The sequence below is a fragment of the Salvelinus fontinalis genome, chromosome 12 (genome assembly GCF_029448725.1).
Source record: "Salvelinus fontinalis isolate EN_2023a chromosome 12, ASM2944872v1, whole genome shotgun sequence".
NCBI lineage: Eukaryota > Metazoa > Chordata > Actinopteri > Salmoniformes > Salmonidae > Salvelinus > Salvelinus fontinalis.
Window position 1 is genome coordinate 15121211 of NC_074676.1, and position 24738 is coordinate 15145948.

The following is a 24738-nucleotide window of genomic DNA, read 5'->3' on the forward strand; positions in this document are numbered from 1 at the left end:
AAAAAGGTCACCACCAAGATTTTTAAGACTTGGGTGAATCATGAGTTCTGAAATTGAATTACAAAGAATAGAAATTCCTACCCTTACTTTCTACCAACATGTCTACCAATACGTCTTGGAATATAGAAGTCACCCTCAACTCATATTCCTTATAAAGTGGGCACCCAAGAGAGTTCAAAACCTACAATACATTTCTAAGTGTTGGGAGAAAATGTCATTACAAAGGACACTTCAGCTTACACAAGTTTGTGAGTTAGGTGAAAGTAGAAAGTCAACAATTGGTTGAGTGGGTTTGGGAAGGAAGGGGGTGGGGGGGAATGTTATGAGGTCAGGGGTCATATCCAGTACTGGTCATTCCTCCAGAGAGGCCATACTGCAGCCCGCCTTGCCCTGAAGACATAATGGCTCCATTATTCTGTACCTAGCATAGGGGCACTTGCAATCCAGCTGCGGTCTTCACAATGCGTTACACAAAGCACAAAGAGGCCAAAGGTTACTGAAGGGGAAAAACAACAGGGGATATTCATAGTATGATGGTAGGGGCAGGAGGCAGATAACACATACATACAAAGCACACACACTAGGCTACATTTTCATAATCAGACAGGGAGAACAGTTTGTGGGACTAGTAATTATGCTGTTTGTATGTATTTTAACTATGGGTGTGGTTCAGGGAACATAAAAATCTAAAAAGCTACATCGAAAAACTAAGCTCTTTGGAAAGAACCGCTCAGTCTTCAGAATAAAACAAAGACTGTGCAGAGCCGGTGTGGTACCACTCCCCTGCATGTCAGATATGACTCCCTGTGTAAACCCTTTCCATTGTTTCTCCTCTAACCCTCTAATTTCCTTACTGTCTGAATTAAGTGTCAGAAACACATGGGGTTTGAATTTATTGACACCCTTGATAAAGATGAGAAATGGTTTTAAAATAAATAATTAAAAATACTAGGCTATGCTCCAAAAAATGTGGATATATTATTATTTTATACTAATACAATTGCCCAGCGAAAGACACTTTGTTGTATATACACTGCACATATAATTAAAAGCAAAGAATAACAAAGAATAACACAGACTACAATCTTACTAATCATGTCATTAACAGTTCAAGTCAAAAGAGCACAAAAGAAGCAAAATAACTGTCAAAAACCATTGAGTAGCAGGGTTATAATCTGGGCCCTTATTAAAAAACGCAACTCAGAGTAAGACTGCTGCTCTAGGATCGGTTTTGCCATGAAGTTCATAATGAACAAAGTTATATGGACAGGGAGGACTTGATCCTAGATCAGCACTCCTACACTAAGTTGCTTTGTGAATATGGGACCTGTCCCCACAAAGCTTCCACCTGAGACCCACAGCCCATTCACGCACACTAGGCCATCCATCCACCTTATCTTACCCAGGTTAGGGGCGCTGGCTGTCCTCTTGCCCCCCTTGATCTTGAAGAAGCCTCGGCCAAATGATGAGCGAGCCTTCTTGGTACCGAAGCTGTCGTCCTCTGAGCGAGATGAAGAGGGACACTTGGGCGGGCGCTCGCTGATCTTACTGATTTCCTCCACCGCCTTATTCTGAACAGTAGCAAAATACAGAGTTGACACGTCAATTTGACATTTTAGTGATTTAGCGGACGCTCTTATCCAGAGTGACTTACAATCAGGGCATTCAACTAAGGCACAGTAGGTAAAAATAAACATAGCACAGTCATTGCAAGTAAAAACCTAATTCAAAAAAGCTGTTATCTGCAAAATCAGTTCACACAATGCCAGAAGCATGTCATTTCACACACATGTAGTAATAAATAAAACAATCTTTAAGAAATTGCATTTGAAAATAACTGACAGTGTAGAGTTGGCTTTAAGTGTAAAGGATTGATCAATTTCAATTCAAAATAATAAAAGGCAATCAAACGCATGCAATGAAACCAAGGTGAAACTCACTCACTCACTTTACTGAGGATGCTAACCTCATAAGGAATAGGTTATCAGCCTTTCAACAAGACGGATGAGGCCAAAGAGGAAAACAATTTAAAGAATGATAAAGAGAGGATAAGCAAAAAATAAAGTGTCTGACCCCGAAATATGGAAAGAAGACTGTTGAGAACAGACTCACCTCTGTTGGCTTTTCGTCAATCACCAATGTAATCTGTCACAGGTATGATGACATGGGATGGAGTGTTAATGATGAAATTCAATGATCAAATCATGATAATGATGAATTTAGAACTGAGAGATTCCCTTCAAGGGAATTCGGAAATATCTTTACCTTTTCACTGTTGCTGACATACAAGATTTCCTGACTCGCTGACTTTGGGACATGCAGGGACCTGAAATGACAAAGCTCATCACAGTGAACGCTACAAGACTTTGATCTAGTCAATGTGCCAAAGTGAAAGTGGTGCGGTCTTAGTGCGGTACTGAACCGCTGGCCTTCGGCAGGAAGACAATCTGACAGACAGCGGAAGCTTTAAGCAAAAGGATAATGGCACGTGGCTTCACACCATGGGCATACTCACTGTGGAGTATCACATGATAGGGGGGCCTCCTGTGACACTTCCTGATCCCCTGCCTCGCTGCAGAGTGTTGGGACGCTAACACCATGCTAACACAGACGAGCTGTGAGCTGCCTGCTACACGCTATGCTGTACACTGTCAAACCTGGGTGTGGAGGCTATCGATATTTGTCGTAGGAAGCCTTATTTGTCAGTCAAGCGGATTTAAACACCCTTATGGGACACCTTGGACCTCGTGGTGTCCAAATGTCATGAATTATGCCCCATTTACAACGCTAAGGCAAGATGAGGCGGGATATCTTGCCTAGGTGTTGACCTTTTCCATAGCCGGGTCTCAGAGGAACTAGGTCTACACACCATTCAAGACATCTCTCTTTCCTAGTCAGCTCACTCTGCTCAGGGGCAAACTAAGGTACATAGGTACTTTGTTCATCAACAGGTGTGCACACAGTAGCAAAACATTTTGCAATGTAAACAAGAGTGTCTATTGGGGAAATTCAGGTAGGTAGGTCCGTCCGCTTTGTCCCGTTTGGTTCCTAGTAAAAATAACAGCACTGGACAGACACCCAAAGCCAAACACTAACGTTGTTCTTGAAGAAAGGCAGATGTTGTTCTGGAAAAAATGTGGAAATTGGCCCACAGGTTTAGCTGAAGCCCGTTACAAAGATTATAGATAAGCATCTAGTTCAGCTCACCTCTCAGGTTCAGCTTGGTCAAGCTCTGGCACGCTCTGTAGAGCACAGGCTGACTGGACTGCAGGGCTGGTTGTTGGCGAAGGCACTTCAGTAGCTCCATAGTGCGTCTCCAGCTATGCATTGAGGCAGAGGACCAAAACGGGAAAAAACATTTAGTAAAATACAACCGCCATCAAAGTCAGATGTTACTTTTCTCTGTTGTGTCAAGGTGTTTTCACGATTTAGTAGACTAAGGGTAACGAGCAGTCAAGACAATGGTGTTGTCATAATTCAAAAAGACAAGTGTCACTGCAAAGTTACATTTAATGTTATCAGACTAATTTGACAAAGTGACAGCGACTCAACACCTCGTTCAGAAGTGTGAAATCTAAGGACAGCATGTGTCATCATTGACTGTTTGATTGGTTGGAGGACATCAAGGCTTTTTGAAAAGGTCTAATGAGGGTGACAGATTAATTCATAGAAATATAATCTGTTCCGTGATCCGAGGGCCTTAGCCTGTTTAGTCAATCTATAAATCATCACATAATCCTGTACCTCGTCTGGGCTCTTCCCTGCTACTTCCTCGACTCCAGCTAGCGCGTGCCTCTCCGACTCCAGGGCAACCGAGGTGGTTGTCGTTGACATCACAGAGTGGGAGTTGTCGCTGTTACTCTCATCACTCTCACCATCTTTGGTTTTGTCTGGAATGGAAGATTAGTTATTTTTAGCAGTCAGATTTGTATGTAGCCTAGAGAGAGAGAGTTCAGTTGTCCATTCTATTGGAGCCCAATGCCAGAAATGTGAAGCTTTGAAGTTTAAAGATTGACTTCAAGAACACTTCTATCAGCTCTTACAAATCACTTCTCTATCACTACTTAAACTGCATCTGACAAGTCATTCACAAGGTCAGCATCGTAGTAAACCGGCTTTGACGCTCGTCGGATGTGGCAGGGCTTGCAAACCATTACAGACTACAAGGGGAAGCACAGCCGAGAGCTGCCCAGTGACACGAGCCTACCAGACAAGCTAAACTACTTCAATGCTCACTTTGAAGCAGACACTGAAACACGCATGAGCGCACCAGCTATTCCGGACGACTGTGTGATCACGCTCTCCACAGCCGATGTGAGTAAGACCTTTAAACAGGTCAACATTCACAAGGCCACAGGGCCAGATGGATCACCAGGACGTGTACTCTGAGCATGCACTGACGAACTGGCAAGTGTCTTCACTGACATTTTCAACCTCTCCTTGTCCGAGTCTAATACCAACATGTTTTAAGCAGACCACCATAGTCCCTGTGCCCAAGAACACTAAGGTAACCTGCCTAAACAAATACCAACCCATAGCACTCAAGTATGTAGCCATGAAGTGCCTTGAAAGGTTGGTCATGGCTCACATCAACATCATCATCCCAAAAACCCTAGGCCCACTCCAATTTGCATACCGCCCCAACAGATCCACAGATGATGCAATATCTATTGCACTCCACACTGCCCTTTCCCATCTGGACAAAAGGAACACCCATGTGAGAATGCTATTCATTGACTAGAGCTCAGCGTTCAACAGCATAATGCCCTCAAAGCTCATCAATAAGCTAAGGACCCTGGGACTAAACACCTCCCTCTGCAAATGGATCCTGGACTTCCTGACGGGCCGCTCCCAGGTGGTAAATGTAGGTAACAACACATCCACCATGCTGATCCTCAACACATGGGCCCCTCATGGGTGCATGCTCAGTTCCCTCCTGTACTCCCTGTTCACTCATGACTGCACGGCTAGGCACGACTCCAACACCATCATTAAATTTGCCGATGACACAACAGTGGTAGGCCTGATCACCGACAGCGATGAGACAGCCTATAGGGAGGTCAGAGACCTGGCCGTGTAGTGCCAGGACAACAACCTCTCCCTCAATGTGATCAAGACAAAGGAGATGATTGTGAACTAAAGGAAAAGGAGGACAGAGCATGTTCCCATTCTCATTGACAGGGCTGTAGTGGAGCAGGTTGAGAGCTTCAAGTTCCTTGGCATCCACATCACCAACAAACTAAGCACACCAAGACAGTTGTGAATAGGGCACGTCAAAACCTATTCCCCCCAGGAGACAAAAGATTTGGCATGGGTCCTCAGATCCTCAAAAGGTTCTACAGCTGCACCATTGAGAGATTCCTGACTGGTTGCATCACTGACTGGTAGGGCAACTTCTGGGCCTCCGACCGCAAGGCATTACAGAGGGTAGTGCGAACGGCCCAGTACATCACTGGGGCCAAGCTTACTGCCATCCAGGACCTCTGTACCAGGCGGTGTCAGAGTAAGGCACTAAAAATTGTCAAAGACTCCAGCCACCCTAGACATAGACTGTTCTCTCTGCTACCGCACGGCAAGTGGTACTGGGGCACCAAGTCTAGGTCCAAGAGGCTTCTAAACAGCTTCTACCTCCAAGCCATAAGCCTCCTGAACATCTAGTCAAATGGCTACACAGACTATTTGCACCGGTTTCCTCAAGCATCTTCACAAGGTCCTTTGCTGTTGTTCTGGGATTGATTTGCACTTTTCACACCAAAGTAAGTTCATCTCTAGGAGACAGAACGCATCTCCTTCTTGAGCAGTATGACAGCTGCGTGGTCCCATGGTGTTTATACTTGCGTACTATTGTTTGTACAGATGAAGGTGGTACCTTCAGGCATTTGGAAATTGCTCCCAAGGATGAACCAGATTTTGGAGGTCTACAATTTTTTCCCCCTGAGGTCTTGGCTGATATCTTTTGATTTTCCCATGATATCAAGCAGAGAGGCACTGAGTTTGAAGGTAGGCCTTGAAATACATCCACAGGTACACCTCCAATGGACTCAAATGGTGTCAATTAGCCTATCAGAAGCTTCTAAAGCCATGATATCATTTTCTGGAATTTTCCAAGCTGTTTAAAGGCACAGTCAACTTAGTGTATGTAAACTTCTGATCCACTGGAATTGTGATACTTTTTATTTTATTTATTTTACCGTTATTTTACCAGGTAAGTTGACTGAGAACACGTTCTCATTTGCAGCAACGACCTGGGGAATAGTTACAGGGGAGAGGAGGGGGATGAATGAGCCAATTGTAAACTGGGGATTATTAGGTGACCATGATGGTTTGAGGGCCAGATTGGGAATTTAGCCAGGACACCGGGGTTAACACCCCTACTCTTACGATAAGTGCCATGGGATCTTTAATGACCTCAGTGAGTCAGGACACCCGTTTAACGTCCCATCCGAAAGACGGCACCCTACACAGGGCAGTGTCCCCAATCACTGCCCTGGGGCATTGCGATATTTTTTCAGACCAGAGGAAAGAGTGCCTCCTACTGGCCCTCCAACACCACTTCCAGCAGCATCTGGTCTCCCATCCAGGGACTGACCAGGACCAACCCTGCTTAGCTTCAGAAGCAAGCCAGCAGTGGTATGCAGGGTGGTATGCTGCTGGCGAATACAGTGAATTATAAGTGAAATAATCTGTCTGTAAACAATTGTTGGAAAAATTACTTGTCATGCACAAAGTAGATGTCCTAACCGATTTGCCAAAACTATAGTTTGTTAAAAAGACATTTGTGGAGTGGTTAAAAAACAAGTTTTAATGACTCCAACCTACAGCGAGGGAAAAAGTATTTGATCCCCTGCTTATTTTGTACGTTTACCCACTGACAAAGAAATGATCAGTCTATAATTTTAATGGTAGGTTTATTTGAACAGTGAGAGACAGAACAAAAAAATCCAGAAAAACGCATGTGAAAAATGTTATAAATTGATTTGCATTTTAATGAGGGCAATAAGTATTTGACCCCTCTGCAAAACATGACTTAGTACTTGGTGGCAAAACCCTTGTTGGCAATCAGAGGTCAGACGTTTCTTGTAGTTGGCCACCAGATTTGCACACATCTCAGTAGTGATTTTGTCCCACTCCTCTTTGCAGATCTTCTCCAAGTCATTAAGGTTTCGAGGCTGACGTTTGGCAACTCGAACCTTCAGCTCCCTCCACAGATTTTCTATGGGATTAAGGTCTGGAGACTGGCTAGGCCACTCCAGGACCTTAATGTGCTTCTTCTTGAGCCACTCCTTTGTTGCCTTGGCCATGTGTTTTGGGTCATTGTCATGCTGGAATACCCATCCACGCCCCATTTCCAATGCCCTGGCTGAGGGAAGGAGGTTCTCACCCAAGATTTGATGGTGCATGGCCCTGTCCATCGTCCCTTTGATGCAGTGAAGTTGTCCTGTCCCCTTAGCAGAAAAACACCCCCAAAGCATAATGTTTCCACCTCCATGTTTGATGGTGGGGATGGTGTTCTTGGGGTCATAGGCAGCATTCCTCCTCCTCCAAACATGGCGAGTTAAGTTGATGCCAAAGAGCTCCATTTTGGTCTCATCCGACCACAACACTTTCACCCAGTTGTCCTCTGAATCATTCAGATGTTCATTGGCAAACTTCAGACGGGCATGTATATGTGCTTTCTTGAGCAGGGGGACCTTGCGGGCGCTGCAGGATTTCAGTCCTTCACGGCGTAGTGTGTTACCAATTGTTTTCTTGGTGACTATGGTCCCAGCTGCCTTGAGATCATTGACAAGATCCTCCCGTGTAGTTCTGGGCTGATTCCTCACTGTTCTCATGATCATTGCAACTCCACGAGGTGAGATCTTGCATGGAGCCCCAGGCCGAGGGAGATTGACAGTTCTTTTGTGTTTCTTCCATTTGCGAATAATCGCACCAACTGTTGTCACCTTCTCACCAAGCTGCTTGGCGATGGTCTTGTAGCCCATTCCAGCCTTGTGTAGGTCTACAATCTTTTCCCTGACATCCTTGGAGCGCTCTTTGGTCTTGGCCATGGAGGAGAGTTTGGAATCTGATTGATTGATTGCTTCTGTGGACAGGTGTCTTTTATACAGGTAACACGCTGAGATTAGGAGCACTCCCTTTAAGAGTGTGCTCCTAATCTCAGCTCGTTACCTGTATAAAAGACACCTGGGAGCCAGAAATCTTTTTGATTTAGAGGGGGTCAAATACTTATTTCCGTCATTAAAATGCAAATCAATTTATAACATGCGTTTTTCTGAAATTTTTGGTTGTTATTCTGTCTCACTGTTCAAATAAACATACCATTCAAATTATAGACTGATAATTTCTTTGTCAGTGGGCAAAATCAGCAGGGGATCAAATACTTTCCCCCCCTCACTGTAAGTGTATGTAAACTTCCGACTTCAACTGTATGCATAGTCACTTTAATAACTCTACCTACATTTACATACTAACTCAAATAACCGATACACCCTGTACACAGTCTCGCCATTGTTATTTACCTGCTGCTCTTTAACTACTTGTTACTTTTATCTCTTATTCTTGTCTGTATTTTTTGAAACTGCATTGTTGGTTAGGGGCTCGTAAGTAAGCATTTCACTGTAAGGACTACACCTGTTGTATTCGGCGCATGTGACTAATAAAATTTGATTTGATATACATCAAGGTGATAGGACATGGTTTTAGAAATAGAACATGGCTTCTCAAACCTTTCTTCTCTTGCACTGATATCACCATGTCCTGGACCTTCTTGTAGCGCTGCAGCGACTGCCTCAGCTCCTCAATCTTACGATCCTACAGGTGCAGAGGGGTCACACAATGGTCAAAGTACAAGCCAGGTGACAAGGTACAGAGAGATACTTTTTTTGAACAGAGGTTCGGAGAGGTTGTAACCTCTTCTTTGGCCTGTCACATTAATCTTGACAAGACAAACTATCCGAGAGTAATGATGGGGTGAGGGGGTCAACTGTAGTTCACTGTACCTTCTCCTCATTGGCTGCCATCAGTGACTCCATCGCTTTTTTCATTCTCTGCACTTCCACATCTGGAGGGTGAAGAACTGGATTTCAGCAAGTGAATATACAGCAGTCAACCATGGTCAATTCTGGGCAAAGATATGTCTGGGGTCCTCTGACTGACTCATCCATTGTGATCCATGGTACAACAGTATATATCGATTCAGAGTGGCGTCTCTATCCGTTGTCAATATACATCATTATACAACAATACTATCTAAACAGACAGGGAATGCTCCTGGGGGACATTTTGGCGCCCTGTCCATCTAGTCTAACCACTTCCTAGTCTCACAGTAAGATAAGCACACCATCTAACACAGATGAGGGAACCTTGAGGTGGAGGATTTGAACTTGGTGGGTACAGCCATGTCAATGTGCTGTTCTGTCACAATAAAGACATAATGAGAGGAGACATTGTGAGGAGGACAAGGATGATTTTGATGAGGGTTAGCAGACAGCACACTGGGTGTTGATGGTGGGAGCAAGTGGTGAGAGAAGACGGGGGTAAGGAAAGGGTGAGGAGAGGCCTGTGTTAAAAGGTGATTATTGTTGTTTGTAGGCGAAAGCAGGATAGAAGTACAGACTGAACAGTGAGCTCGCATCCATGACATGATAGGTGGCAGAAAGGGATGTTTTTTTTTTTTTTTTTTTACATGTAGATAGGTTATGATCTTATACACACTCCCCTACGTATTTATTTGGACAGTGAAGCTAAAACGTTTAATTTGGCTCTGTACTCCAGCATTTTAGATTTGAGATCAAATGTTGTATATGAGACAAGTACATAACACCACCTTTCAATTAAGGGTATTTTCATACATATCTGTTCTACCGTTGAGAAATGAATGCACTTTATGTATCTAGTCCCCCAATTTCAAGGCGTCTTAAGTATTTGGACAAATTCATTAATAATTTAATACATTTTGTCCCAGACCTGCTGTTTTCAACTCTCTAGAGACCGCAGGAGCGGTAGAGATACTCTTAATGATTGGCTATGAAAAGCCAACTGACATTTACTCCTGATTATTATTTGACCATGCTGGTCATTTATGAACATTTGAACATCTTGGCCATGTTCTGTTATAATCTCCACCCGGCACAGCCAGAAGAGGACTGGCCACCCCTCATAGCCTGGTTCCTCTCTAGGTTTCTTCCTAGGGAGTTTTTCCTAGCCACCGTGCTTCTACACCTGGATTGCTTGCTGTTTGGGGTTTTAGTCTGGGTTTCTGTACAGCACTTCAACAGTTTGGACACACCTACTCCAGGGGTTTTCTTTATTTTCTACATTGTAGAATAATAGTGAAGAAATGAAAACTATGAAATAACACTTATTGAATCATGTAGTAAGCAAAAAAGTGTTAAACAAATCAAAATATATTTTAGATTCTTCAAAGTAGCCACCTTTTGCCTTGACAACAGCTTTGCACACTTGTCATTCTCTCAACCAGCTCCACCTGGAAGGCTTTTCCAACAGTCTTGAAGGAGTTGTGCTTAGCACTTGTTGGCTCCTTTTTCTTCACTCTGTGGGACTATCATTTGTTTTTCAACAAATGCAAAGCTGTTGTCAAGGCAAAAGGTGGCTACTTTGAAGAATCTAAAATATATTTTGATTTGTTTAACACTTTTTTGGCTACTTTGAAGAATCTCAAATATTAAATATTTTGACTTGTTTAACACTTTTTTGGTTACTACATGTGTTATTTCATAGTTTTGATGTATTCACTATTATTCTACAAAGTAGAAAATAGTAAAAATAAAGAAAAACTTTAAAAAATAAAGTTGTGTCCAAACTTTTGACTGGTATTGTATTTCTAGCACACAATATCTACATTAAGCTTGTGAATCTACAAACTTGTTTGATGAATTTGCAGTTGTTTGTGATATTTATGCCACTAACTTTCTCACTAATTGGTATTCACGATTGATTCATGATTATCCGTAATCATAGTAGCATCCACATGAATGTAGAAGTGTTCAAGTTCATATTATATTCTTATTTAAAATAAAAAAGTGACGCCAAAATGACACAATACATTATTTACCATGAATTTATACACTTTTAACTGAATCACTACTAAGTGAATCAGACATATTAGTACTTTACCCCTAGAGCAAATTAGAGTTAAGTGCTTTGCTCAAGGGGACAGACAGATTTTTCACCTTGTAAGCTCGGTTATTCAAACCAGCAACCGTATGTTACCGTCTCACTGCTCTAAACACTAAACACACCTGCCACTCCACATGCATTGTGCTTTCATTTCTTAACGGTAAAATAGATACAGCGCATTCAGAAAGTATTCAGACCCTTTGACTTTTTACACATTTTATTACATTGCAGCCTTATTCTAAAATTGATGACACTGTTTTACAAACAATAACCCATAATGACAAAGCAATTGTTTTTGTTTATTTTTTGCAACAAAAAAACAAACTGAAAGATCACACAAGTATTCAGACCCTTTACGTTGTTGAAGCACCTTTGGCAGATATTACAGCCTGGATTCTTCTTGGGTATGACGCTACACGCTTGGCACACTTGTATTTGGGGGGTTTCCCATTCTTCTCTGCAGATCCTCTCAAGCTCTGTCAGGTTGGATGGGGAGCGTTGCTGCACAGCTATTTTCAGGTCTCTTCAGAGTGCCACCACCATGCTTCACCGTAGGGATGGTGCCAGTTTTACTCCAGATGTGACGCTTGGCATTCAGGCTTAAGAGTTCAATCTGGGTTTCATCAGACCAGACAATCTTGTTTCTCATGGTCTGAGAGTCCTTTAGGTGCCTTGTGGCAAACTCCCAGCGGGCTGTCATGTGCCTTTTATTGAGGAGTGGCTTCCGTCTGGCCATTCTACCATAAAGGCTTAATTGGTGGAGTGCTGCAGAGATGGTTGTCCTTCGGAAGGTTATTCCATCTCCACAGAGGAACTCTGGGGCTCTGTCAGAGTGACCATCGTGTTCTTGGTCACCTCCGTACATTTTAGGGAAAAGGCTGTAACGTAACAAAATGTGGAAAAGGGGTCTGAATACTTTCCGAATGCACTGTATGAAAATAGGCTCAAATAAAAGGTGAAATTCTGTACTGTCGCCTCAAAACATTTGATCTAAAATCCCAAATGCTGGAGTATAGAGACAAATTAAGTTTTATTTACAAATAAATACGTAGGGGAGTGTCTTTCTTTTTCCCTAGGGCAATCTTAAAGCACAATCCGTAAATTTGATTCCCATTGTAATCAATCTGTTGTGTAGAAAGTTTTTGAGGCTGTTGAAATCACAATACCAAAGAGAGGCAGGTGAGTTCATTTGAACAGCATATATCTCTTGTTGTGTGCAGGTTGCGTTTCACACTATTTGCATTTGAACTAAATCTGGTTGCCACAGAGAACAAAAAACAGATTTAATCTTTAAGATATTTACATTAAGTCAACTTACTCTATGTACTTTAAGAATGGTAAAGGCCAACCTTTCTGCAATATAATCCACTGATATCATCTTTTCATTCACCTCCTTGAGTTCTAAAATACCGGTGGCTGAACTGATAATAAAACAATTTCACAGAGTATACATTGTATTAAATAGCTTTCCAATGGGTTATGGAGAAGCAAGGTTCAGATGGGTCATTCATGCCCATACATGCAACAGTGACAGTTGTGCAAGAGCAAATAATAATAAATACAAGCATTGATAAAACCCATAACCTTACGTTTCTCTTTCAGCCTCTTTTTAAGAGTTTCATCTGGGTGAGAGACTAAACAGGACACAGAATTACTGTATGAAACAAAAACTGGCTCCAGATTCTGAAGACTGTCCATCATGACTTCTGTCAAGACTGGATTCTTTGAAATCACGTTGATTTGGTCACAAAATATGACAGACATTTCTGAGATATTATTTTTTAAGCATAATAAGACATAAATGCTCATACATGCTTAGAACACATCATAAAGCATTATAACTGTCGGCTTTACGTAAAGCTTTACCAAAATGTTATCATCTGGGCTTAAATGGAACATGTTTGTCTTATAGGGTTGGTTTCTCAGACACATATTTAGGCTAGTCTTGGACAAAGAACCACATTTGAAAGACATAATAATAACACAGTATTATAATAATTAGGTGGGTGCTTACATTTGTCCTATTGGAAAATAGTTTTTTTTGTGCATATCCCACTACCTGAAACACCCTCAGAGAGTGGGGTCACTGCCTGGGATCAACCATTGTCGGCGGCGAGCGACCCTGGGGCAATTATGGTTAAGTGCCTTGCTCAAGGGCACAGACAGATTTTTTACCTAGTCGGTGCGGGATTCGAACCAGCAACCTTTCGGTTACTGGCCGAACGCTCTTAAACGCTAGACTACCTGCGGCACTTCATGCTTTTAGTCTAGGAATAGGCTTAATCTGTGTCTGGAAAACCACCCCATAGAGTAAAGACACAGAGAAACAGTGAATATGGTCCATGATCTCACCTCTTTCTCCACTGTCCATGCCACCCGGGGTGATGGCTCTGAACCCAGTCTCGCCGTGTAACCTCCTCATCTCTCTGTCCCTTCCCTCCAGCTGCCTCCTCAGCGTCACCAGCTCCTCCTGCTCAACACACAACAGTTAGTCATCCTCCCAAAAAACACTGAGTGCATTCCAGACCGACTAAATTGCAGACGTTGCATTGCCAATGGCTGTTTGCCACGTCATCGACTGTGCAGTAGAGCATCAGATTACTATATCGTATGGTGCAGTTAACTGATATGTTAACCACCTATGCAGGCGTTGTGAGATCTGGCAGGCGTCTGCAACGTAGTCAGCCAGGAATGTGGCCATTGAATTATCACCCCCCCCTCCCTATTTTACCCCCTTTCATACCCAACACCCAACAACCATCACCGAAAAAAACCAAAACAACCATTCAGATGCTGACTTGGCAGGCAGAGACAATGGTCACACCTGCTCTGGGTGTATGTGTTTAAGAGGGGGAGGTGGGGATGTAGGGGTCAGTGCAGGGGTCTGGGGTGGTTGATGTCTCAGCAAGTGCTGGAGGAGCCGTTTTACATGGCAGTGTCAAAATATCCGGATCCTAGTCTTGTTTGTACTGTCTTGCCAACTCAATTGACAGTGACAATGACAACAGGTGTTGGCAAAACAGCACGAAAATATCTGGGACCAGGCTAGTGTCAAAAGGTCATGGGATAGAACATCAAGCATGGATTCTTTCAAAACAAACTAACTGAGAAATTAAACAATCTTTCAGATGGCATTTCATCCATGAGAAGAAGGGACAGAGGAAAAGAAAGAAAAAAATGAGGGCAAAGAAAGCCAAAAAGCACAAGTAAAGTGGTTTACATGTGCTACAGTATATGCTTAAACTGGTGCCTTGTGGGTGTCGCCTAAAGGAAGGTTTATTTTAGGGTTTATATTTACGTTTAAGTGCTTTGGCTTTGTCACTGGCACCAAAAAAATTAGGAATTTAATCATTTGGATCAGTGTGTTTTAGATAATTTTTCTGATAACACACCCCTTTAATTTCATCTAGAAATAGGTAAAAACAAAAACACAAAAAACAGCAGTTGAAACAATCTTGCTCAAAAACCAAAAACTAAACCAAAGTAAAAAGTAGAAAGACATTAGATGGCAACAAGCAGAAACCCTGGGAGAAGCCAACCTTTAGTGCCTGCAGTTTGTGCTCGTTCCTCTGTTTCTCATACTGCATCTGGCCCACTTTGATTTTCAGGCTAGAAAGCTTGGCCATTAGCGACTAGTAGCAGTGGAGAGGGAGGTAAGCCAAGGAAAAAGAGAAAAAGGGAGATGTCATAAGAGAAGCGATGCCAAAAAGGAGGGGATACCCAAAGAGTTGACAAGTAGTCAAAAGAAAAGTATATACGTGTAAAGAATAAATGGCTAGCAAAAAGTTCCTTTTGGAAGTAGATAATCATCTGCAGAATTATGCTTAGGTACTGCAGTGTAGGTAGGCCAACCCTAACTAATGATAACTAACCTTAGTGGATTTCAGTTTCTTCTCATACTGTAGTCTTTCACTCTCCATCTCAGTCACTTTGTACCTCAGCTCATTAATCTCCAGACCCATGTACTGAGAGGGGAGAGAAAGACTGCCTTACAATGGGGAATGAGGGAAGCTGTATATATGCTTGTTAAATCAGAGAATTTCTCAGAAGTAAAAGGAGTCAGAGCAACAGTCACCCTGATGGCTTGATAAATCAGTAAGATAGCACATGATCCCAGAGGAACAAGCAATGTAACATACATTAAAGACAAACTGAAACATTTTAGAAAGTTAAGGTGATTTTGATAACCAAATGTGATAAAGTAGTATGTTCCTAGCCTTACTGAAAAATGAATGTAAAAACTTTAGAAAATAGCCTCATCCGACTACTGCATGCCGTCATCTTGATCAATCAATTACATTTATTTATAAAGCCCTTTTTATATCAGCCAATGTCACAAAGTGCTATACAGAAACCCAGCCTAAAACCCCAAACAGCAAACAATGCAGATGTAAAAGCACATTGGCTAGGAAAAACTCCCTAGAAAGGCAGGAACCTAGGAAGAAATCTAGAGAGGAACCAGGCTCTGAGGGGTGGCCAGTCCTCTTCTGGCTGTGCCGGGTTGAGATTATGACAGTACATGGCCAAGATGTTCAAACATTCATAGATGACCAGCAGGGTCATATAATAATAACCACAGTAGTTGTAGAGGGTGCAACAGGTCAGCACCTCAGGAGTAACCTTGATAACATGTCATCAATGACATCACTTGAATGGTTCATCTGAAAGGCATCCCAGATGTTCTTATAGGCACTTTAGTATTGCCAGTGTAACAGTATAGCTTCCATCCCTCTCCTGGCCGCTACCTGGGCTCGAACCAGGAACACATCGACAACAGCCACCCTCGAAGCAGCGTTACCCATGCAGAGGAAGGGGAACAACTACTCCAAGTCTCAGAGCGAGTGACGTTTGAAACGCTATTAGCGCGCACCCCGCTAACTAGCTAGCCATTTCACATCGGTTGCACCAGCCTAATCTCGGGAGTTGACAGGCTTGAAGTCATAAACAGCCATTGCGAAGAGCTGCTGGCAGAACACACAAAGGTGCTGTTTGAATGAATGCTTACGAGCCTGCTGGTGCCTACCATCGCTCAGTCAAACTGCTCTATCAAATCATAGACTTAATTATAACATAATAACACACAGAAATACGAGCCTTAGGTCATTAATATGGTTGAATCCGGAACCTATCATTTAGAAAACAAAACGTTTATTCTTTCAGTGAAATACGGAACCGTTCCGTATTTTATCTAATGGGTGGCATCCATAAGTCTAAATATTCCTGTTGCATTGCACAATCTTCAATGTTATGTCATTATTATGTAAAATTCTGGCAAATTAGTTTGCAATGAGCCAGGCGGCCCAAACTGTTGCATATACCCTGACTCTGCGTGCAATGAACGTAAGAGAAGTGACACAATTTCACCTGGTTAATATTGCCTGTTAACCTGGATAACTTTTAGCTAAATATGCAGGTTTAAAAATATATACTTCTGTGTATTGATTTTAATAAAGGCATTGATGTTTATGGTTAGGTACACGTTGGTACAAGTTTTTCGCGAATGCGCACCGCATCGATTATATGCAACGCAGGACACGCTAGATAACTACACATGGTTGATGATATTACTAGTTTAACTAGTGATTAGAATTGATTGTTTTTTAGAAGATAAGTTTAATGCTAGCTAGCAACTTACCTTGGCTTCTTACTGCATTCGCGTAACAGGCGGGCTCCTCGTGAGGCAGGTGGTTAGAGCGTTGGACTAGTTAACCAGTTAACCGTAAGGTTGCAAGATTGAATCCCTGAGCTGACAAGGTAAAAATCTGTCGTTCTGCCCCTGAACAAGGCAGTTAACCCACCGTTCCTAGGCCGTCATTGAAAATAAGAATGTGTTCTTAACTGACTTGCTTAGTTAAATAAAGATTAAATACAGGTGTAAAAAATAAAAAATAAAAAAAAAAAAAGGGCGTCCAAAAGTACCGATTTCCGATTGTTACGAAAACTTGAAATCGGCCCCAATTAAATCGGCCATTCCGATTAATCGGTCGACCTCTATACTGTAGTGACGTAAGCAGAACAGCTTGCTAACAGTGCAGGATTTTACAATGGATTATGAATTTCACTATGGACATTGGCAGCATCGTTTGATGTCTCACAACTAGCTGCAATTGATTTAATAGGAGCGGACACTTAACATCCCTACCGGTCTGTAGCTAACTCTTTCATAACACTTAGCAAGCTAGGTTGCATTGACTGAAAACTAGGTTTTTTAGCCAGCTGTTCATAGCCCAGCAAGCTAGATAGCCTTTTCTAATTTGGCACATTTGAAGTCCCTCACCGCAAACCATATTGAATACTGTTTTATGTACACAATATCTGCCTGCAAAAGTGACTATTATTGTTGGCATTACCATGCAGTTAGCTAACTTAATAAGCTTGTTTTCTGTTAGATACCTTGCTGGCTAACAAAGCCTGATCCGATGCCCATGTCAAAACTACTGTAACGTTTAACACCTAGACCTTGCTCGCTAAATGAACACAAAAACATATGCAAGTGTGGCTTTGACTGGACTATACAGGATTGATGACGCAAGCTACATGCTTTGTTATTCTGGACGTCATGCATTTGGCTAGCTTGCTAATGTTAATGTCGGGTAACAGATAACGTTAGATCCGATGCCCCTGCCGATGTGAAAATCACTGTAACGTAACCTACAGCTGAATGAGCTCAAACACGTATGCAAGTGGATTTTTGACCTGACTTGTTAACATTGTATTTTGGCGCCTCCCGGGTGGGGCAGTGGTCTATAGCACTGCATCGCAGTGCTAGCTGCGCCACCAGAGTCTCTGGGTTCGCGCCCAGGCTCTGTCGCAGCTGGCCGCGACCGGGAGGTCCGTGGGGCGTCGCACAATTGGCATAGCGTCGTCCGGGTTAGGGAGGGTTTGGCCGGTAGGGATATCCTTGTCTCATCGCGTTCCAGCGACTCCTGTGGCGGGCCAGGCGCAGTGCGCGTTAACCAAGGGGGCCAGGTACACGGTGTTTCCTCCGACACATTGCTGCGGCTGGCTTCCGGGTTGGAGGCGCGCTGTGTTAAGAAGCAGTGCGGCTTGAATGGGTTGTGCTTCGGAGGAGGCATGGCTTTCGACCTTCGTCTCTCCCGAGCCCGTACGGGAGTTGTAGCGATGAGACAAGATAGTAATTACTAGCGATTGGATACCACGAAAATTGGGGAGAAAAGGGGCTAAAAATTTAAAAATAAAAATAAAATAAAAAAACATTGTATTTTGTTTTTCAATCTCAAATTAGTCATTTTCGCTTTAAGTTTATTAACTTCTTGATCAGTCTTAATTAAAAAGTCATGAGTAAAGTAGGTGCGCGGACGCTCTACCATTACCTTGACGTTGTTTCAATATGGCTGCGGCAACATCTCTCTGAGCTTACTAGGCGCTCAAAAACCATCTAGGATGTTCTAAAAGCATTTTCATAACATCACGTTCAACAGGGTTACCTAACATGGACATGTAAAACAATGGTGTAGGTTGATTGGAGCATATCAGTTCCACTTTAAAACTTGGCCTTGGTTTTCATTTTGATTAAAAATTATATTTTCAATCCTGATGAAGGCAGCTAAGGTGTCGAAACGGGTTATTAAACGTACTGCATCGGAGCCATTAGAGTGTGTGGCTTTTCCTAATCAAAGTAAATTGCAACTTCATTCTTTTTTTTATCAAAAGAAGCCTATACCGAGAACCATATTATAGTTTTCTCCTACATAGTCCAAGGCCTACTACTGATCCCCATGGAGACCATATCTGTTCTGGAGGGACTGCTTTGCAGAGACAGTAGAAATCCCAAAGCAGGTTAAGAGATGTGACAGGAAAGTGCCTCTGGTGGGGAGTGCCTCTGTGCTCTGCTCTGCCAGATAGGCTGTGAAGCGGAACATACTGGACAGCAGCCCACTGTTCCAGTGGACTGGAAGAGACGGCTGTGCCACAACAACAATAACATGACGTGTTTGAGAGCTGTCCAAGAATCCACCACAGTTCAATGGAGTCCAAATTCACAACCCTCTGTGTTCTCCTTTTCTTCAAACTTCCACGTAAACAAGATATGAACATCACCTGTTGTTCATTGTTTGCAACCATACAACCAGAGGAAAAATACATCTTCCAATTTCCTATTATCAAAGCCCTGAAGCTTCACATTCATGTAAGAGCAACTCATTCATACCGTCAAACATAACACCATTACAGTGCCTCTGGCCATGGCAAGGCTGACAAGGCTGTCTCTATTGCCCCAACACACTACGGTTTTGAGCACATGATGATGCAAGCCTTCCCTCCCCCAAACAGGTGTCAGGCAGCATGAAAGGGTAAGTGTGTGCATGTCAGAAAGAGAGAGGGAGAGAGAAAGACTAAGAAGAATCAGTCCTTAAACAGAGGCCTCCCATCACATACCTCACTGTCCCTGAAGTCAAAGTGCAGTATGTCCTTCTCAAATGAGTTCAGCTTCAGTTTCAAGTTGGACACCTCGGCCATTAGGTCCAGTTTCTGAGTCTCTAGAGTCGTTCTGCATAGGAGCTCCTGCGAAATAACAAAACACGCTAAATATAAACACACACACACACAGCTTGCTTGCTGGGTTTTGTTTTTCAGCAGCTTTGACAATATAACTTCAACAAAGACCCATTTTCAGGGGCAGTCTCGGCCAAACTGACCTGTTGTAGCATCTCCTCAGTGGCGTTCAGTTTCTCCCGGTGTTCATCCAGACACATGTCCAAGTCCCTTATCTTCTCCCCCTGCGCCTCCACCTGGTCTGTCAACACACTCACCTGCACAAGAACACAAGGGTGACACTAAGTAACTCTTATACCTGTGTAGTTACTCTGTCATTACAATTGTAACATTAACATAATTATGGTGCATAGTGCTTTGTATTTGCAAAGTAATGACGTTTATTGAGTTTTTGTTATTACACCAAGTTAATCATATAGCCCCGTCCCAGATCTGTTTGTGCCGTATAACCAACTCCTATGGGGGTTGTCATTCCCAAACAATTTTGTGAGTTGGCTATATACCACAAACAGATCTGGGACCAGGCTACATTCATTACACTTCATTGCACTAAAAAGCCACTTAGCATTTGATCGCGGACAGTTGTTACTGAAGAGGGTCACTGCAGACCCCATGGATTGTGTGTGACAGACCATCAATGCACGGATAGAGGGGTGCTGGAGACGTTCAGAACCTCCTAGATCAACTGACCGCGGCAGCCTAGACTAATCAAAAATATTGTAACATTTAATGAGCCTAATGGCTCATGCTGCCTGGGTAGGACAGCTACTAGCTATGACATGTTGTTGGGTACTGTACAGTACCTGAAGCACCAGGGATTCCTTGTCACCCTCCAGTCGAGACAGTCTCTCCTGGTAGAGGTCACCACCCATGGAAATGTGGTGGCCATTGGACTGCAGGCAGGCATAGAGAAGACAACATGGAGTCAGTGAGAGTGTGACACATGGGATTGGTCTGTGAGTGTTAACATACAGACTCCAATTGTCACTAGTGACAGACTTAAAAAATGTTAATCAAGTTATGAGTAGCTGTCCATGGTGGATGCAATATTAGTTATGGGTTATAAGAGTAAGCCTCTACTACACTGGTAAGACAGGTGACATGCTCAGTGCTTAAAGTTGCACTATGCAGAAATCGCTCTGGTTGGAAATTTCCTGGTTGCTAAAACTCTCGCCCAAAAGTTTGCTTAATTTCAGTTTGTGACAAAAAAAAGGTCAAATGTAGAGAATCATTGTACCATCTAAACCGCTGTAAAATATATATTCCATAACGAAAAATACTGTTGTTCCAGCTGGCGTACAAAACCGAAAGTAAAAACGGGAAGCATAGGAATAGAGCCTAGCACATCTATCGTTTCTTAGACTTGCTTTCAAGTAGAATGATAGATCAATAACTCACATTGCTATGTGAATTTGGTCAGGTTTCCCAAAAAGTAACATATTGTCACTAATGTAGCAAGATAAAGTCAGATAAACCTAAAGAGTTGTGTTGTGGCACTGGAGTATTTTAAGGGTGAACAGGGCATATTTTAAATATACCTTGAATACGGACAATTATCAGACAACAATCGCACATGAGTCTTCCGAGTGACAGCTAGCATGATTGATGTTGCATTTGCCCTTTCCTTTGCCAGCAACACCTTAAATGGTCAAAGAGAGAACAATTTCCAGAGACTAGTGTACACACAGAGAGTTACAGCATTACACAGAGGCTCTGGCATTTCCCTGGCCCAGAGCCTAAATCTCAGTGCTCTCTCCACAGCATACTGTTGGTTCTCAATCCCAACACATCAGTGGGTTGTTTCTCACAGCAGTCTGAAAACACATGGGTGGTGTCTCACATTTCCAGGGGAATACTAACTACAGCATGTTGTAAGAGTTCAGGGAGAGATTTGCTTTGTACATTCAGAGATGCGGTTCTTGGACAATGGAGCCTGATATTAGAGGTGTTTTTGAAACGCTCAAAGCGAGGACAGGCTGAAGAACTGTAAGCAGGGTGAGGATGTACCAGATGGGCTTCAACTAGTTTGTTTGAACCAAGACTTAAATCTGCCCTTACCATCAATATTACTTGCCAACGTACAATCATTGGACAATAAATTAGACGAGGTACGAACACGAATATCCTACCAACGCGACATAAAAAAACTAACATCTTATGTTTCACCGAATTGTGGCAGAATGGCGACATGGAAAACATTCAGCTAGCGGGATATACGCTGCACCGGCTAGACAGAACAGCACACTCCGGTAAGAAGAGGGGGGGGGTCTGTGTATATTTGTAAACAACAGCTGGTGCACGAAATCTCTAGATTTTGCTCGCCTGAAGTAGAATATCTCATAAGCTATAGATCACACTATTTGCCAACAGAGCTTTCATCAAAAATTTTGTGGCTGTTTATTTACCACCAGACAGACGCTGGCACTAAGACCGCACTGAGTCAGCTGTATAAGGAAATAAGCAAAAGGGTAACCGCTCACGGCGCACCTAGTGGCTGGGGACTTTAATGCAGGGAAACTGAATTCAGTTTTACCTAATTTCTATCAGCATGTTAAATGCGCAACCAGAGGGAAAATAAATTCTAGCTCACCTTTACTCCACACACAGAGACACGTACAAAGCTCTCCCACGCCCTCCATTTGGCAAATCTGACCATAATTCTGTCATCCTGATTCCTGATGACAAGCAAAAATGTAAGCAGGAAGCACCAGTGAATATCTATAAAAAAAGTGTCAAGATGAAGTCGATGCTAAACTACAGGACTGTTTTGGTAGCACAGACTGGAACATGTTCCGGGATTCTTCCGATGGCATTGAGGAGTTCACCACATCAGTCACCGGCTTTATCAATAAGTGCATCGAGGACGTCATCCCCATATTGACTGTATGTACATACCCCAACCAGAAGCCATGGATTACAGGCAGAATTCGCACTGCCCTAAAGGTTAGAGATGCCGCTTTCAAGGTGCGGGACTCTATCCCAAAAGCTTATAATAAATCCCGCTATGCCCTCAGACGTACCATCAAAAAAAGGCAAAGCACCAATACAGGACTAAGATTGAATCATACTACACCGGCTCTGATGCTCGTCGGATGTGGCAGGGCCTGCAAACTATTACAGACTACAAAGGGACGCACAGCCGCGAGCTCCCCAGTGACACGAGCCTACCAGACGAGCTAAATCACTTCGATGCTCGCTTAGAGGCAAGCAACACTGAGGTACGCATGAGAGCATCAGCTAGTCCGGATGACTGTGTGATCACGCTCTCCGTAGCCAACGTGAGTAAGACCTTTAAACAGGTCAACATTCACAAGGCCGGATTACCAGGACGTGTGCTCCGGGCATGTGCTGACCAACTGGCAGATGTCTTCACTGACATTTTCAACATGTCCCTGATTGAGTCTGTAATACCAACATGCTTCAAGCAGACCACCATAGTCCCTGTGCCCAAGAACACTAAGGTAACCTGCCTAAATGAATACAGGCCCCTAGCACTCACATTCGTAGCCATGAAGTGCTTTGAAAGACTGGTAATGGCTCACATTAACACCATTATCCCAGAAACCCTAAACTCACTCCAATTTTCATACCGCTCAAACAGATCCACAGATGATGTAATCTCTATTGCACTCCACACTGCCCTTTCCCACCTGGACAAAAGGAACACTGACATGAGAATGCTATTCATAGACTACAGCTCAGCGTTTAACACCATAGCGCCCTCAAAGCTTATCACCAAGCTAAGGATCCTGGGACTAAACACCTCCCTTTGCAACTGTATCCTGGACTTTCTGACAGGCCGCCCCCAGGCGGTGAGGGTAGGTAGCAACATATCTGCCACGTTGATCCTAAACACTGGAGCCCCTCAGGGGTACGTGCTCAGTCCCCTCCTGTACTCCCTGTTCACCCACGACTGCATGCCCAGGCACGACTCCAAAACCATCATTACGTTTGCAGACGACAAGTGGTAGGCTTGATCACCGACGAGACAGCCTACAGGGAGGAGGTCAGAGACCTGGCCGTGTAGCGCTAGAATAACAATCTCTCCCTCAACATGATCAAGACAAAGGAGATGATTGTGGACAACAGGAAAAGGAGTACCGAGCACGCCCCCATTCTCATCGACGGGGCTGTAGTGGAGCAGGTTGAGCGCTTCAAGTTCCTTGGTGTCCACATCAACAAACTAGAATGGTCCAAACACAGCAAGACAGTCGTGAAGAGGGCACGACAAAACCTATTCCCCCTCAGGAGACAAAAGATTTGGCATGGGTCCTCAGATCCTCAAAAGGTTTAACAGCTGCAACATCGAGAGCATCCTGACTGGCTACATCACTGCCTGGTACAGCAACTGCTCGGCCTCCGACCGCAAGGCACTACAGAGGGTAGTGCGTACGGCCCAATACATCACTGGGGCTAAGCTGCATGCCATCCAGGACCTCTACACCAGGCGGTTTCAGAGGAAGGCCCTAAACGACCCCAGCCACCCCAGCCAGACTGTTCTCTCGCTACAGCATGGCAAGCAGTAACGGAGCGCCAAGTCTAGGTCCAAAAGGCTTCTCAACAGATTTTACCCTAAATAAGCAATTTGAGCCTTCACCTCTCAGTACAAGAATAGACTGACAAGTTCCAGAAGGTCTTTGTTACTGGCCCAACGCTCTAACCACTAGGGTACCTGCCGCCCCTTCAACCCGAACCAACATTGCCCCTAACCAATAGGTAAAGGGTTTCTATATTACTACTTTAATGCTAAAACTGACCAGAAAATGTTGGTGATAATGCAGCACCTCATACCATACGTATCCTTTAAATAGCAGCAGGACTCATCAAGATACCATCCCAGATTCCCCACGACACAGTCTCTGACAGGTTGTCTGTGGTGACACCGGAGGGAATAACTCAGACCCCACAACAAAAAGATGTCCCGTGTGGTTCTAACCTTTTCTCAACCTAAATCAGGACACAGCAAAAGCAGGCTTATATTTATACACGCTATGACATATCTGGACAAACACCAGTCGTAATGAGACACCGCTGTGGAGACTGATGTGACAGGAGGGATGTAATCAGAGCTGAACATCAACTATA

General features: G+C 43.4%; 1 protein-coding gene across 11 annotated transcripts in view; it reads right to left on the reverse strand.

The window, feature by feature from the left end:
• The window catches only part of LOC129866863 (liprin-beta-1-like), an 83846-nt gene that overhangs the window by 30179 nt on the left and 28929 nt on the right, over window positions 1-24738 (reverse strand). For 2 of the 11 annotated variants that reach the window (XM_055939854.1, XM_055939855.1), the window contains 15 exons: window positions 20457-20546; window positions 20286-20357; window positions 19797-19910; window positions 19537-19662; window positions 15012-15104; window positions 14679-14771; window positions 13492-13609; window positions 12729-12773; window positions 9000-9061; window positions 8727-8811; window positions 3745-3890; window positions 3208-3320; window positions 2266-2326; window positions 2113-2145; window positions 1403-1571 (listed from right to left, as the gene is read on the reverse strand). In XM_055939854.1, the coding sequence (XP_055795829.1) occupies window positions 1403-1571; window positions 2113-2145; window positions 2266-2326; window positions 3208-3320; window positions 3745-3890; window positions 8727-8811; window positions 9000-9061; window positions 12729-12773; window positions 13492-13609; window positions 14679-14771; window positions 15012-15104; window positions 19537-19662; window positions 19797-19910; window positions 20286-20357; window positions 20457-20546 (1420 nt within the window). The remainder of the gene's footprint in view (window positions 1-1402; window positions 1572-2112; window positions 2146-2265; window positions 2327-3207; window positions 3321-3744; window positions 3891-8726; window positions 8812-8999; window positions 9062-12728; window positions 12774-13491; window positions 13610-14678; window positions 14772-15011; window positions 15105-19536; window positions 19663-19796; window positions 19911-20285; window positions 20358-20456; window positions 20547-24738) is intronic. The other 9 variants (XM_055939864.1, XM_055939859.1, XM_055939860.1 and 6 more) reach the window with 9 other exon arrangements.